General features: G+C 43.0%; 1 protein-coding gene across 1 annotated transcript in view; it reads right to left on the bottom strand.

Moving 5' to 3' along the window:
* Positions 1-15,786, bottom strand: part of NRK (Nik related kinase) — a 185,049-nt gene that overhangs the window by 81,653 nt on the left and 87,610 nt on the right. The window contains exons 14-15 of the mRNA XM_063431944.1: positions 10,490-10,555; positions 9,610-9,768 (exon numbers count right to left, since the gene is read on the bottom strand). Coding sequence (XP_063288014.1) covers positions 9,610-9,768; positions 10,490-10,555 — 225 coding nt within the window. The remainder of the gene's footprint in view (positions 1-9,609; positions 9,769-10,489; positions 10,556-15,786) is intronic.

Here is a 15,786-nt window from a genome sequence, read left to right as displayed (position 1 = left end):
GGCAGCATTACACACATGGACGTACGGTGTGATGATGATGATGATGTTGTACCCGCTGCTCCTTCCTTTGCTGAGTTGTCAGATACAAGTGAAGCGGTTGATGACGATGCGTCCGTGGATGTCACGTGGGTGCACGCTAGAAGAGGAGAAGAAGAACAGGGGGAAAGTTCAGATGGAGAGCGAGGAGGAGGAGACGAGTTGGAAGCAGGGGGGGGTCGTCACAAAGAGCTAGTGGCACAGTCAGACAGCATGCATCGGCACCCGGGGTCAGCCAGACAGCACGCCAATCAACGCATGCTGTTGCCACCACCAGAATGCCGCCATTGCAGAGTTCAGCATTGTGGCATTTTTTTTGTGTGTCTGCCTCTGACAACAGTGATGCCATTTGCAACCTGTGCCAAAAGAGTCGTGGGAAGTCCAACACCCACCTAGGTACAACTGCTTTTGCGAAGGCACATGATCGCACATCACAAACGCCTATAGGATCAACACATGAGTACAAGCAGCACACAAACTCAAAGCCGCCATCCTCCTTCTGGTCCAGCATCTTCAGCCACGTCAACCACTGCTGTCCTCCTTGCCCCCTCTCAACCATCCGCCACTCCGTCTCTCGCCTTGAGCAGTTCCTGCTCATCTGCCCACAGTCAGGTGTCTGTCAAGGACATGTTTGAGCGTAAGAAGCCAATGTCACAAAGTCACCCCCTTGCCCGGCATCTGACAGCTGGCTTGTCTGAACTCTTAGTCCGCCAGCTTTTACCATACAAAAATTTGTAGCTATTGGGACACCGCAGTGGAAGGTACCCGGACGAAATTTATTTGCGCAAAAGGCAATCCCCAACCTGTACTCGGTTGTGCAAAAGGAAGTAATGGCATGTCTGGCACACAGTGTTGGGGCAAGGGTCCATCTGACCACTGATACCTGGTCTGCAAAGCATGGTCAGGGCAGGTATATCACCTACACTGCGCATTGGGTAAACCTGCTTACGGCTGCCAAGCATGGAATGCGTGTCTCTGCAGAGGAGTTGATGACACCGCCACGACTTGCTGCCACCTCCTCTACTCCTCCTACTCATCCTCTTCCATAACCTCTTTGGCTGAGTGCTTTTCTGCTGCTGCGTCTTGCTCCACATCAACGGCACCCCCCCAGCTCCCCAGGTACTATTCCACATCCCGGATACGGCAGTGTCACGCCGTCTTGGGGTTGACTTGCCTGAAAGCAGAGAGTCACACCGGACCAGCACTCCTGTCTGCCCTGAACGCACAGGTGGATCAGTGGCTGACTCCGCACCAACTGGAGATCGGCAAAGTGGTTTGTGACAACGGAAGAAATTTGTTGGCGGCATTGAATTTGGGCAAGTTGACACATGTGCCGTGCATGTCACATGTGTGTAATCTGATCTTACAACGCTTTGTGCATAAGTACCCAGGCTTACAGGACATCCTGAAGCAGGCCAGGAAGGTGTGTGGCAACTTCAGGCGTTCCTACACGGCCATGGCGCACTTTTCAGATATCCAGCGGCGAAACAACATGCCAGTGAGGCGCTTGATTTGTGACAGCCCGACACGTTGGAATTCAACACTCCTAATGTTCGACCGCCTGCTCCAACAAGAAAAAGCCGTTAACGAGTATTTGTATGACCGGGGTGCTAGGACAGCCTCTGCGGAGCTGGGAATTTTTTTCCACGTTACTGGACGCTCATGTGCAATGCCTGTAGGCTCATGCGTCCTTTTGAGGAGTTGACAAACCTAGTCAGTCGCACCGAAGGCACCATCAGCGACATCATACCATTTGTTTTCTTCCTGGAGCGTGCCCTGCGAAGAGTGCTGGATCAGGCCGTAGATGAGCATGAAGAGGAAGAGGAAGAGTTGTGGTCACCATCACCACCAGAAACAGCCTTATCAGCATCACTTGCTGGACCTGCGGCAACGCTGGAAGAGGATTATGAGGAAGAGGAGTCAGAGGAGGAATGTGGCTTTGAGGAGGAGGAGGAAGACCAACCACAACAGGCATCCCAGGGTGCTCTTTGTCACCTATCTGGTACCCGTGGTGTTATACGTGGCTGGGGGGAAAGAACATACCTTCAATGAGATCACCTCGTATAAAAAGGCTGAAAGAGAACGACCTGTACTGGGTGTCCACGCTACTAGACCCCCAGTATAAGCAGAAAGTGCCTGAAATGTTACCGAATTACCGCAAGTCGGAAAGGATGCCGCAGTTCCAAAATAAATTAAAAAGTATGCTTTACACAGCGTATAAGGGTGATGTCACAGCACAACGGGAATCTAACAGGGGAAGAGGTGAAAGTAATCCTCCTCCTCCTCCTTCCACGACCACGCCGGCAAGGACAGGACACTTTACAGACGTGTTGTTGATGGAGGACATGTGGACCTTTTTAAGTCCTACGCATCGCCACAGCCCTTCGGGGTCCACCCTCAGAGAACGACTCGACCGACAGGTAGCAGACTACCTCGCCTTAACTGCAGATATCGACATTCTGAGGAGCGATGAACCCCTTGACTACTGGGTGTGCAGGCTTGACCTGTGGCCTGAGCTATCCCAATTTGCGATAGAGCTTCTGGCCTGCCCCGCTTCAAGTGTCCTGTCAGAAAGGACCTTCAGTGCAGCAGGAGGTATTGTCACTGAGAAGAGAAGTCGCCTAGGTCAAAAAAGTCTAGATTACCTCACTTTTATTAAGATGTATGAGGGACTGACAGTGGGCGATACATTTGACTAAAACATGCTTGATGAGGGGGGCGTAACAGGGATTAAACTGATAAGAATAGTACTACTTAACACACCACTCCTATCTGGTGGCACATTAGATTACACGCACAGTGCCCCAAATTTGAAATAGGAGGACCGACCAAGCATCTTTTTCCATCTCCCGGTTCCTAAAATGGATGCCATATACACGTCCCCTCATAGGGGAAGTAACAGGGATTAAACTGATAGGAATAGTACTACTTAACACACCTTATAGCAACGCAGAGAGAGGAGTCTGAAGAAGAGGAGTCAGAGGAGGAAGGTGGCTTTGAGGAGTTGGAAGACCAAACACAGCAGGCGTCCCAGGGGGCTTGTTGTCACCTTTCGGGGACCCTTGGTGTTGTACGTGGCTGGGTGGAGGAAGAGGCCTTCAATGACATCAGTGAGGACAAGGAACGGGACATGGCTAGCTTGGCAACCAACCTTGTGCAAATGGGGAGTTTGCGGTTGTGCAAATGGACTGCTTGCGGTTGTTTGCGGTGCGTTAAACAGGGAGTTTGGTCTGTCACTGTGAAGCGTGCGTAACCCTTACACTACCTGATCGATTCAACATCATACCTGATGTTTTAAAGCACGTTATTCCAAACAATTTAGGAATGTTTTTGTGATTTATGCCCTTTATGGATTAAAACCAGACTCTGCATCAACTATGTAATTTTCCATGGGAGTTTTGCCATGGATCCCCCTCCGGCATGCCACAGTCCAGGTGTTAGTCCCCTTGAAACAAATTTTCCATCACTATTGTGGCCAGAAAGAGTCACTGTGGGTTTTAGAATTCGCCTGCCTATTGAAGTCTATGGCGGTTCGCCCGGTTCGCCCGTTCGCGAACATTTGCGGAAATTCGCGTTCGCCATTTGCGAACGGAAAATTTTATGTTTGCGACATCTCTAGAGCAGGCGTATTTTATAAAAGTGTCTATCAAGAGAGATCAGCTTTTCACGAATGAAGAGAGGAACCGCACTCAATTCCAGTTGACACCAGGTGCACTAGAGCAGGACCAGCAATCCCACAACGCTCAGGCAAACAGAAGAATGCTCTTCAGGCAATCAAGGTGTTCAAACCAAAGGCAGATTTATTGGGTCAAAGAAATGTGACAGAGCAGCAGCAACGTTTTGACCTGCTATGAGGTCTTTGTCAAGCTTGAATTACAGCTGGGAGGATTTCCTGTTTTGCTCGCTTTGTAATATAGTTCAAATCAGAAGTGAGGAGCTGTTCCAATATTAGCAATATTGCAATTGCAATTTTATATCCTTCCAAGGTACTGAAATACATGCAGTATGTCCGTAGGGCTTTTCAAAATGAAGCCTCTGATTGGACAACACTGACGCAGAAATTAGTTATACAGCAAATGCCAGGTTATTTTATCACACACAGCAAACAATATGCAAAATAAACCCCATTAAATATCAACTTTTTTTTGGTGGGTCATATTTACTAACTTTCTTTTTTTTTTATTTTATTCATTCTTTATTTTTGTTGTGCGGGAGGTTAGACATTTCAACAGACGCCACAACAGCGTATCTCAGGATTCACATAGGTTAGACAGTGGCAGGATAATACGCACAATTTTTATAGTTTTTAAACTTAGCGAAACATTGAATCTAACAGAGTGAGATTTAGCAAAAATAGCTAGCATAAAGAAAACACTTTTTTGTAAATGACGTGAAAACCAATGGTGAAAACTAAAGAGTGCGTAATGAAACAAGTTTCGTTATAACGAAGTCATGTCTTAGGCACTGATAGTAATTGCCGTCAATAATAACGAGCTTAATCAATTATATGCAGAGTAAGGTAAAGTGACTCCTGTGTTGTATAACAATGCTTAGTTTGGTATCACTGTTGCTTGGAATGAAGGGTGCGCGCACCTCTAAGCCTTAGGTTGTGGGTAGCTTGTTAGTGGGGAGAGGTGCCTAGACAGATACTCCAGCTAATATTCCTAAGAGCGTATGGCATTAGTCTGGCTTATAGGCGTTGCTAACTTTTACGGAGAGGATAGCTATTGCAGATTGGAACGGGAAACCATACAGTTAAACAGGAGGACCGTGTCAAAACAGGTGTAGGTAACATGTTAAATGTAGGCACATATCAATCGTAGGTTCATATTAATTATTGGCACATAGTAAGCAGTCATCGGCACATATAAATTATGGGCACATAAAGGATGCAACTGGGGTACTTTTGCCTCCGTCCTTAGGGAAAGAGAGTCTCTGCTCTGTATGCAAGGTCGCGGGCTGCAATCAGGGTTGCATCAGCCGATGCCCGTTCTGGATGCCTTGATTGCGTTCCCTGGAAGGCGATTCAGGTGTTCCTGTGGGTCCAGTCTGTGATGACAGGTGGATTCAGTGTCACCTCTATGCTGCGATTCAGAGCCTCCAACGGGTGTCAGTGTGGACACCCTCACCGTGATCCGGTAGGCGGCTGCAACTACAGAGGGGCCCCGAGTGCCGCGCTGGGCTCTGATTTTCTGGCTCAGCGAGGAACTTGCTTGTGGGGCCTGCACAGCACTTAGGTTCCTGCATGGGTGAGGTTGGGTGTTTGCGCCCGTAGGCCCGGGTAATGTTTCCTGCTTTACTGGTCGTTTGCGGCTGCCCCGCTGGGCAGTTGTTCTGGGGGCCCTCGGCATGGCGGCGTCTGGTGGCCGGGCGAAGCCACGCGGTTACTGCTCTCATAGCTTGAACGTGTGTGGCTCCGTTGTTGCGGAGTATTGCCCAAAAGCTTTTACAGAGCCGATCTAGCACTGCCATGGGCTGGAGTGATGGCTGGGTGTCTGTACCTTTCGGCTGGGGCCTGTGATGGGCTGCCATCTTGGCCTTGCCTTGACTGTGTTGCGTCCCTACAGTCTGCTCAGCCCGTCCTCAAGTGTGCTTGATGTGGCTGGGGAGGACCGGGATGACCCCCACCGGTCCAGAGGGGGGGGGTGAGAGGTTGTTTGCCGGGTTGTTCCGAGCTCAGGGGGGAGCGGCCATCTCGCCCCGGTTTCAGCTCCTGTAGGCCGCGGTGGGCGTCCAGTGCTCCCGGCCCCGACGGGTGTCGGGAGTGTGTCTGTCGCTTGCTTGGTGCACCCCTAGCTTGGGGAGTGCACCCTGATATGTCTGTGGGCTTTTTAATTGCGGTTTCTTTGATTTAATTTTGCCCGTCTGGCAGGAGCTCATGCGGTCCGCGTCCACTCCGCTTGGCGGTCAAGCTCCGCCCCAAATTTACTACCTTTCTATTCCTTCTTGTTATAAGCTAGGAAAAAGCCACTTTCTCTTCTCTGCTTCGTGAGCAGGTGGCTGCTGATGGAAGTGATGATTGTCTTGAAACCACTTCCACCATTTATCTTCATTTCAAAAAATATTTTACCTATTTTTTGAAAAAAATGTTTTTTGATCTTATGGAATATTTTGCAGTGCCAGCTTTTCTGTATGAAAATAGCTATAAACCTATTTAATGTGGTTAACAAGATTTAAACAAGGAAAAGTGTCTGACTGCCCACACCATCTATTATAGTACATTGAAAGCTTGCTTTATCGTGGATAAATGAACAACTATGTGCAACCCTTATTTTTACTAAACCAAAATGGTTTGATCTTTTCCTCTCTATCTCCTGAACTCTTAAGCCTTTATTGATCCTAGTAAATAAAAAAAAATGTGAACTCCAACAATATTTTTGTGCTGGCCAGAAGCGACCCTTTTGTCATTTGAAAATTATAATTTTTTTTAATTCAATGACTTACTCTTCTGGTACTATAAAACATGGTTTAAAGAATGTGTTGCAGTACGCAAAAGTAGACTATTATAATTGCAACACTACAATTGTAGAATTATTAAAAAGTAATATTGATCATATCATATGAGAATCAGGATGCTGGTGGGAGGGTGGTAAAGGGGGAAGGGACCAGCGGAGCAATCAGGTCACTAGCCCTGCCCCCAAACGGGCCAATCTGCCTAGAAAGAGGGCAGGTGCACCCAAGTTAATGAATGTTCACGCTGGTGTGAATACACATCAGGCTTCCTTTCCATCACTCAGGCCGACCCACTGAAGGCAGTCCGTGCTGAGAGTAGTGTTTCAGTTTTTTCCTGCATGGTCCACGTGTCCTGAACACAGCATGATGTAATCATGTTATGATTATTGGGGACACTTCCATGGTGCCACCAAAATCGGGAATAAATCCGTATGGCTGGGAGGCATGAAGTATGATGAGTCTGCATTCATTGACGATTTAAAGGAACACTACAGCATGCTATAGTGTTTTAGGTATTACGTTCGTGTCCCTGCGCACACCCAGTTTATCAATGTGTTAATTTTAAGAAAACCTCCCTTGTCGCATCATCCTGACTGTCCATCAGATAGTTGTTTCCTGTATTTGCTTAATGATTGTGAACTATAGTTCAAAGAAAAGATCATGGGCTGCATTAATCACTGTGCTGGTCATTGCTGCAATTTCCAATGAGCTGTACTACCGCTCACTGAGAAGCTAATCACACCTATGCACAATTTGTCCACACTGCTTCTCAATGAAAAGAACCCTGAGTGGACGATGCCCAGCACAAATGGGAAAGTCTAAATTGGACAAAAAGAGAACGTACAAAAAAAAAAAAAAAAAAATATATATATATATATATATATACACACACAACATATTTGACACTGTAAGAAAGAAAGAAAAAGCATCATATGACTGTCACATGGAATGTCCCTCCTGGTCAGCAGCTGCTATTTGTAGATTCAGCTCTTGTCCCATTACTAATATGCCGTAAGAGGAGCTGGGCAGCGTGTTTCTCATTCCCCAGCACAGGGACTTAGATATTCGCAAACCACTCCATCTTCAGACACTGTACCACTAGTTTTAATAATATATCCTTCACTGTTATGCATGTTATTCATTTATCTTATATTTGTATACAGGGACAGATTTACATGTCAGGTGCCTGCAGGCCTTGGCCCTTAAAGGACCACTATAGTGCCAGGAAAACAAACTAATTTTTCTGGCACTATAGTGCCTTGAGGGTGCCCCCACCCTCATGGCCCACCTCCTGCCGGGCTGAAGGGGGAGGAAGGGGTTAAACACTCGCCTTTCTCCAGCGCCGGGCTCCCACAGCGCTGGGGACTCTCCTCCTCCTTCTGACGTCATCGGCTGAATGCGCATGAGCGGCAAGAGCCGCGCGCGCATTCAGTCAGTCCATAGGAAAGCATTCTCAATGATTTCCTATGGACGCTGGCGTCTTCTCACTGTGAAAATCACAGTGAGAAGCACGGAAGCACCTCTAGCGGCTGTCAATGAGACAGCCACTAGAGGCTGGATTAATCCATATGTAAACATAGCAGTTTCTCTGAAACTGCTATGTTTACACCAGGCAGGGTTAATCCTAGATGGACCTGGCACCCAGACCACTTCATTGAGCTGAAGTGGTCTGGGTGCCTATAGGGGTCCTTTAACCCTAAAATAAAGCAGATAAATTAAGTATAATGAATTTATTAATTGGACATTGCAGGCCTAAAAATATCTAAAACAAAATTTGTATTTGACAACTGCCTATGCATAATTTTATGTGTGTGTATACCTCTGCCATACCTGTGGGTATTGTGTTTAAATCTGTATTTAAAGTTTAGGTTAAAGATAATTTTATAAGTGGCTATAGTGGAGGGGGGGGGGGGGGGTGGTAAAGGCAAGAGAGGCTAAATGGACACTTTAGTCCCAAAATCAACTTAGTGAAGCTTAAAGGAGCAGTTCTGGTGTATAGATCATGCCCCTACAGTCTCACTGCTCAATTCTATACTTTAGGAGTTAAATCACTTTGTTTATGCGCCCCTAGCCACACCTCACTGCGTGTGACTTGCACAGCCTTCCTTAACACTTCCTATAAAGAGTCAGCTAATGTTTACACTTCCTTTATTGCTAATTCTGTTTTATTTGGAATTTCTTATCTACTGCTCTGTTAATAGCTTGCTAGACCCTGCATTGTAGAGCACTGCAGAATCTTTGGCGCTTTATACATAATAATAATTTACAGAGCAACAGACAAAAGCAGTGAATTAAGCAGTGAAACGTCAGAGGCATGATCTATACACAAAAACTGCTTTGTTAAGCTAAAGTTGTTTCGGTTACTATAGTCTCCCTTTAATGTCCATTAGATTACATGAGGTGTTAAGCTTAGCGGCTTGAGAGGGGTTAAAGACTTGGGTTAAATTTAGTATTGGGGTACATGAGGAGTTTAGAGGAGTTAAAACCTAAATTTGAATTTAAACCCTTTATCTTAACCTTTCAAACTTCAGCATTCAAACATAAAATTATCTGTAAAGTACTCACTATAATATGTCTTCTGCAGTCTGTCAAACTCCTATGATTGACAATTAGAACTGCAGAAGTAGTTATACAGTTTGCGTCACTTGGAGTTTCCCTGCCCCATCTGTGCATTTCCTGTGTGAGAGGTTTCTAGTGGCCAAATGGGAAGTGATCCCTTCCTCATTCTATCTAGCCCAACAGGCAGACAACCGAGGTGCTGGGACGGCACTGAGTTTTATACCCTCTATAACTATTCCTGCAGGTCGGCTATTGAGACTAGTTGTACTACATAGTTCAATGGCCTTGGTTCCTGGTACTTATATGTTCAAAACGGCACATTAAAATTGCTGAAAACAGGCTCCTCCTGGTGGTCAGGTACCTGTAGGCAGCTGCCTAGTCTGCCTAATGGGAAATCTGGACTTGTTTCTATACTATAGCATCATCAACAATATTATAAAAATAATGTAATTTTGCTATGGGATATATTGTATTCTCAGTACTAATGATTCAAACCTATATTTTTCACGAACAATAAAATACGCATGCCATGCAAGTAAATGCACAAGTCTAATATATTACCTCCAGATTCACATTAACATTCACACGTGTGTGATCTGAAATTTGTTTTGGTGAGTCTGTTTTCTTTCCCCTGTGATCATGTTGGAGAATCAATAATTGAGTCTGATCCTTGGGCAATGTGCGATGAAACCTCTTATGACTTGCTGTTTCCTCAACTTTCTATGAAAAGAAAAGGATTTTGCCTTAGAGAATCTTTCTACAATAATCCATTATTTTCTGCTTGATATGAATCTAGTGCTCTATTGGTAGTAATATTTTAAAATTTAAAATGATTTAATACAGTTAATCTCCCCTACTACCCTCCAAGCCCACTGCAGCCAGTGCGTTTTATTTTCTATTGATTGGTTATTTAACTCCACAGCCAATAGGCACTCTCCATTACAGAAACAGTCCTAATAAAGAACACTGGTAGAAGAGTATATGCTTTTATCATATCAATGCTCATCATCAAGTTATTGATGAAGCATTCAGATAAAGCAAAATCTACTGAAAGGGCTTAAGCTTCCAAATCATAGAACCAGATATTGGAGCATAAAAGGAACATTATAGTGCTTGGAACACAAACATGCATTTCTAACCCTATAGTCCTGGAGTGGCTGTTTAGGTCCTCCATTCCCAACACAGATTGCATTGAAAAGGTAGTTTTTCTCCCCTTTTCTCCTTTGCTGTGCCAGCCTCTCCGAGGGTGGCTCCGCCTCCATGGCTGAGATAATCAGTCTTGACGATCTCAGGCAATCCGATACTTTGCCATAGGAAAACAATGGGGGGCTATTGTGCATGCGCAGCAAGATGCAACGCTCCACCAATCTGCAACTCCTCATGGATAGGCACACAATATATTGTCCCTATAAGTAATGGATTAATATTTATGTTCTCTTACTGTTACATGTAGGGACACTTCTGTTGCTTTAGAAATTCCATCTGTCTTCTGTCTTTGGATTTCATTCTGCAAATTAAAAAAAAACACACACAGTATAATAATTGTATAAAGCGCACCTAAGTGGCTCCTAACCCAAGGCACACCATTACTCCCAGTTTATGCTTGTATTTAAATACTCTGCTGGTTAGTTCCACATATTTTAAAAACCTGACCACAGTTCTTCTTCAGTGGATTTAGACAGCCTCAGCTGCTTCTGTCTTAGCATGTAGTATCAGACAGACTCGTTTAGCTATTTTAAATTCTCTGGTCAGTTCCTGACAATTCACAGTTCATTGAGTAACCCTACTTGTATTTATATGGCTATGGATTTTGGTTTCTTGGATCTCCACAATTTGCATAGAATAACGGGAGGACTAGTATTGGCGCACAAATCTTAGCAACTACATTATCATTGAAGGAGCAGTAAGGAGGAAGGTTGCAGGATATTTGGAGCAATCGATGGTCATGCAAAGGGGAGTGCAATCTAAATTGGGCTTTGCAAATCGATCACAGAAACCGAAAACAACTGCACCGCACAATGTACTTTTGCCTCAAAGATATGGAAAAACTAATTTCAAAATTCAGACTGAAATAGCAAAGCTATGAATATAGGATTTATTCAGAATTTTACAACTCTGTTTATCCATATCTTTGGGTCACAATCCTCCAAATGTCTTTCATGAGACACCGTAAGTGTGTATTGAAGTGGTTATGGTACCTGGATTCCATGGATGCTGGGTCCCACATGACTACTAAATGGTTTACGTACTGTTTTTATTAGAGATTCTTGGTCCCTGCTAGCCTGCAACTTGGCCTCCAATGGCAAAATGGTGGAAGTGTAGCAAAGCTCTTCTTCACATCATACCAGAAATAGTGACAGTAAATTGGTTGAAAGTATAAGGTGAGTGCGTTCAGCCAATCCCTGATATGATGATATGGTACAAGGCGGGAGCATAGCTCTGCCACCTCATTGGTGGAAGGTCGACCTTCCAGCTACCAGGGACCCAGCATCTCTACTAAATGGTGAGTAAACCATATTGCAATGGTGCGGAACCTGGTGCCCTTGGACTCCAGACACCATAACTACAACAATCCTACAGTATTTCTTTGAACATTCCACAAGGGCCATGGCTACATCTTCCCTTCTCTCACAGGTAGACAAACCATTTTATGAATACTGCCACATATTATAGAAAGAATATAATGACAAATGAAAAATAAAAAAAACAATAAAAACCTCCATTGCATTGTTAAGTACATTTTGAATGCATGATCAGGGGAACTTTACCCTGGAGTTTCCCTTTAGCATACATCTGTAAGCCAGAAGATTTCCTGTCTGTTTTTTGCCAAAACAAAACAAACAAAAAAATAGTAGGAAACTCTGTATTTCCTAAGTCTGCTTTATTTAACCCCTTTAGTACAAGAAGTTAGGCAAATCTCATCAGATCATGAGAGCCCTGGCATGCTATCTGTAATAAATGGGTTAAGTGACATTAAAGATTTATAAGCTAGTTTTACGCCTCCTAACATTTAAAACGGATATATTTGATTTTTGGGGGCTTTATGTTCATGACGTGAATTATAGACTGCTCTCAAACAATGGATACCATTTACATCTGGTGTTAGTTTGTTGAATCAGCGTGAAGGTGAGAACAGCCCTGTATTGTACCTTCCAATGTTTCAAATGGACAAAGAGGGACACTTTAAAGGGACACACCACTGCCCAAATGGGGAAAAAAGTACAAAGCACTGTTTAGTGTATTTACCCTTAATAAATACAGACTTATGCGTTTCATGCATGCTGTCATTGGGGGTACATCTTAAAAGAGCTTGCAAAGGCTGCAGTATTTATGAACAGCAGACTTTGCAAGCCCTCCCCTTTTTCTACGGAAGAGACTAACCATTTCTTTACAGGGAAATAGCCAATCAGCCAATGAAGAAGCCTCTATAGGGGAAACGCGTAAAGTGGATTTTTTTATGGACTTTCTCATTGAGTATTCTATATATATTGTTTTTTACTGATTTATATGTATAATAAATAGTTATAATCTTAACTTTTTTACTACTCTGAGATTTCCATTATATTTTGCTCCTGGTTTACATCTTTATTCCTTGGTGGGGATTATACCACCTATGCGCTATTAACTAGAGCGAGGCACGCTCTAGTAAATGTGAGTACGATATTTTCTATTCACTTACCATTTATATTTATACCAGTATATACTACACTATGTGGATTTTCCTGTCTGTTTTCTCTGTTTGAGACCATCAAGACGTGGACTACCTCATATTTATCCTAGGACGGGGATCATTCCGTCTACGCGCTAAAACAGCAGAGCTCTGTATTTAGCTCTGCTAAATGTGAGTGTACTACCTTACTTGCTTTTTATTGTTTCCAGAATATTTACAGGGTTACACTATTGTTTTGTTTATTTCTCTTTTTTTGAGGTCTACCATTATACGACCATAAGGATTTGAGTACGTATGTTCGTATCAAAATAAGGGCGCGGTTTCCTTTCTCTCTCTGTTCACCAATCAGAGGATTCTATTTAAGAAGCCTCTGAAGCTATCCCTCTGTGCGCATGCACTGCACAGCGTTTTTGAAGGAGGTAGAGAGGCCGCCGTGCTCGGGTAGAAGCGAGTTAATGGAAGATGGAAGTAAACCTCCCTGGCACTGGCAGTATGATTGACAGCCAGGGTGTTTAATTATAAAAGTGCTGATTTTGTGATGGAAATCAACACTTTTTTTTTTATAAAGTGCCTCTGAAATAGGATATTCCTCGCTTATAGAGCACTTCAGTTATGGGTGTGGAGTGGTCCTTTAATTTTTGGTGTGTGGCTGTTTTGAGCAATTGGGTGACATAACTATTTCTGCAATTAACATGAAATTTAGAATAAAACCATGTATCTTATTTACACAAACTGATTTATAAACATATCTAGTGTAGTTAATTACTGTAGATGTATTGTTGAGCTCTGTTCTAATCTCACACACAAACAGTATGGAGCTCCTAGAAAGGAAGGACAGAGGGATCTGGGCCCAAAATTGTGACTGTTCCTCTTAATTTGCCCCTCCATACACACAAACTGTACCCCTCTTCCAACCTGCCCCTCACACACTGTAACCCTCACGCACAAACTGCCCCATATACACACATACGCACACACTGTTCCCCCCACACACTACATCCTTCACAAACACAATGCACCCCTCACACATACATATGCATATTGCACCCCTCACACACTACTGCCCCTATCCAAGCAGATCCCAGGTAAGTAGTCAAACTGTTCTTAAACAGTTTGACTACTTACCCTGGGAGGGCACTACTGGCACCATAACAACTACAAAGTGCTGTTGTGCCTGGATTGTTTCTTTAAATAATCTACCAGATTAGGTTCTGGATTTGCGCCTAAAAGGCAAGCATTTCTGCCGAACAGGGGCACAGTATATGCCACAGCGCTGTACACATATACAACCTAGAAAATAGTTTTGACTTATATTGAAAATATTGAAATATTAAGGGCGCCTTGAACCTAAAAAGTTTGAGACCACTGAGATAGACTATGCTCCAGGTCAGTATTTGTTGCACATCTCCTAGAATCTGCATTCCTAAAACAAATCTAATAAGTTGCACCCAAGATGGCATTTCACAACACCCATTCTCAGTCTGCAACAATTGCCTCCAATGGCATAAAGTACATTATTTTAGGACTCCTTGAGTTCACCGTTTTAAGTAGAAAACACTCATCCCGTGGTATGAGTTAGTCACATTTTTTTTGCTGTTTCCAACAATAACTTATTGATGATGAAGAAAATAAATAAAACCGTATTTCACAATCTCCAAAGACAAGTCATAAGACTGGGACTTTTTATACCTCACCCAGAGTGTGATAACAGTGTCTCTCTCTCCCAGCATATTAAAATCTAGTACCCTAGATGACTGGACTCTACAGATCCCATTGCCCTTTCAAGAATGCTCATCTGAAAATGACACGGATTATGTTAGTCTCTATTGAATGTTGTATATTTTTCATTTGGTATTCTGAATATACCACAATGAACAAAACTACTAGCTGGAACACCTAATGTTTAACTTTTTCTTTAAAAGTTTTTGTATGACTTGTGTAGTGACGGATACATACACAAAACATTTGTATTTAAAGGGGTAAAAAAAGACCCAGGGGTTAGACATGGCCAGCTCTTTGAACTTGCATGGCCACTTTCACCATCCTTATGTGAAGAATGAAACTACTAACCCACCTAGGGCTCTGCGGGATAATAATCCTTCTCTTAGTCATCCTTTACCCAATTATTAGAACACATTGTTGTCATTTGACCCCTAGAAATTGCCTTACTGGAAAGGCTTCTTTTGAAGCATGTGGTTTTGTTTTTATATTTTATAGAGCGATAATCGGCGTAATATCGTAATATAAGGGTGCATTTCACTTATTCTGTCTGTGCTAAAGACAAACTCAAAATTATTGCAAATTTCATTCCAAAGGGAATTCGGGGGCAAAAATTTGTCAAGTTATATTTGGTGAACTTTTCCAGATCAGCTTTGTTTGCCTCCATTTTTTTTTTTTCCAGATGTAATTAGCAAAAAAATTGTAAATAGTCAAGTTTTCAAAACAACTGTTCCATAGATTATTTGGTTATCTATGGGTTAATATTTTAAGGGCCTTCACCCTTAAAAACAAAATAGCCCTAAAGGGTTGATACATGTTAGCAGTATTTATCTAAACACGCGAGCACACCGCCGAGAAATACTAATTTCGTCACAGAGGCTAGCACTCTGCTACCAGTTTAGATAAGTCTTGTAATAGGATTCTACTCTATAGTAGAAAGAAAATAAAACACTATATTTCTTATTTGTGTTTCCACAGAGAGTACTTTAATGCGTTCAACAATTTAAAAAAAAAACTAACACTATGTGTAACTAATAATGGATTAATTAAAAATAAAGACAGTAAGCAAAAAAAATATTTCGCAAAATGGATAATCACTGATCTTTAAAAAGAGAAGGATGCAGCAAGAAAAACTTTAATAAGGGTATCTGAACAAGCAATAATTAGACTGTTTAAGACATTTTAACTAAAACCAAATATTAAATATTTGTAATTATGGAACTGCTTGATTTTTTTTTTATTATATAAATTAAAAGAACAGTTTAGGCACCATAACAACATTGGAGAAATTAAGTAGTTATGGTGCCAGGAGGTCCCTGGCACTGTCTAACCTTAATGGGTTAAACTGT

Source organism: Pelobates fuscus, chromosome 9, assembly GCF_036172605.1.
Source record: "Pelobates fuscus isolate aPelFus1 chromosome 9, aPelFus1.pri, whole genome shotgun sequence".
NCBI classification, from domain to species: domain Eukaryota; kingdom Metazoa; phylum Chordata; class Amphibia; order Anura; family Pelobatidae; genus Pelobates; species Pelobates fuscus.
The sequence above is the reverse complement of the archived record's forward strand: the minus strand, read 5'-3'. Positions and strand labels throughout refer to the sequence as shown.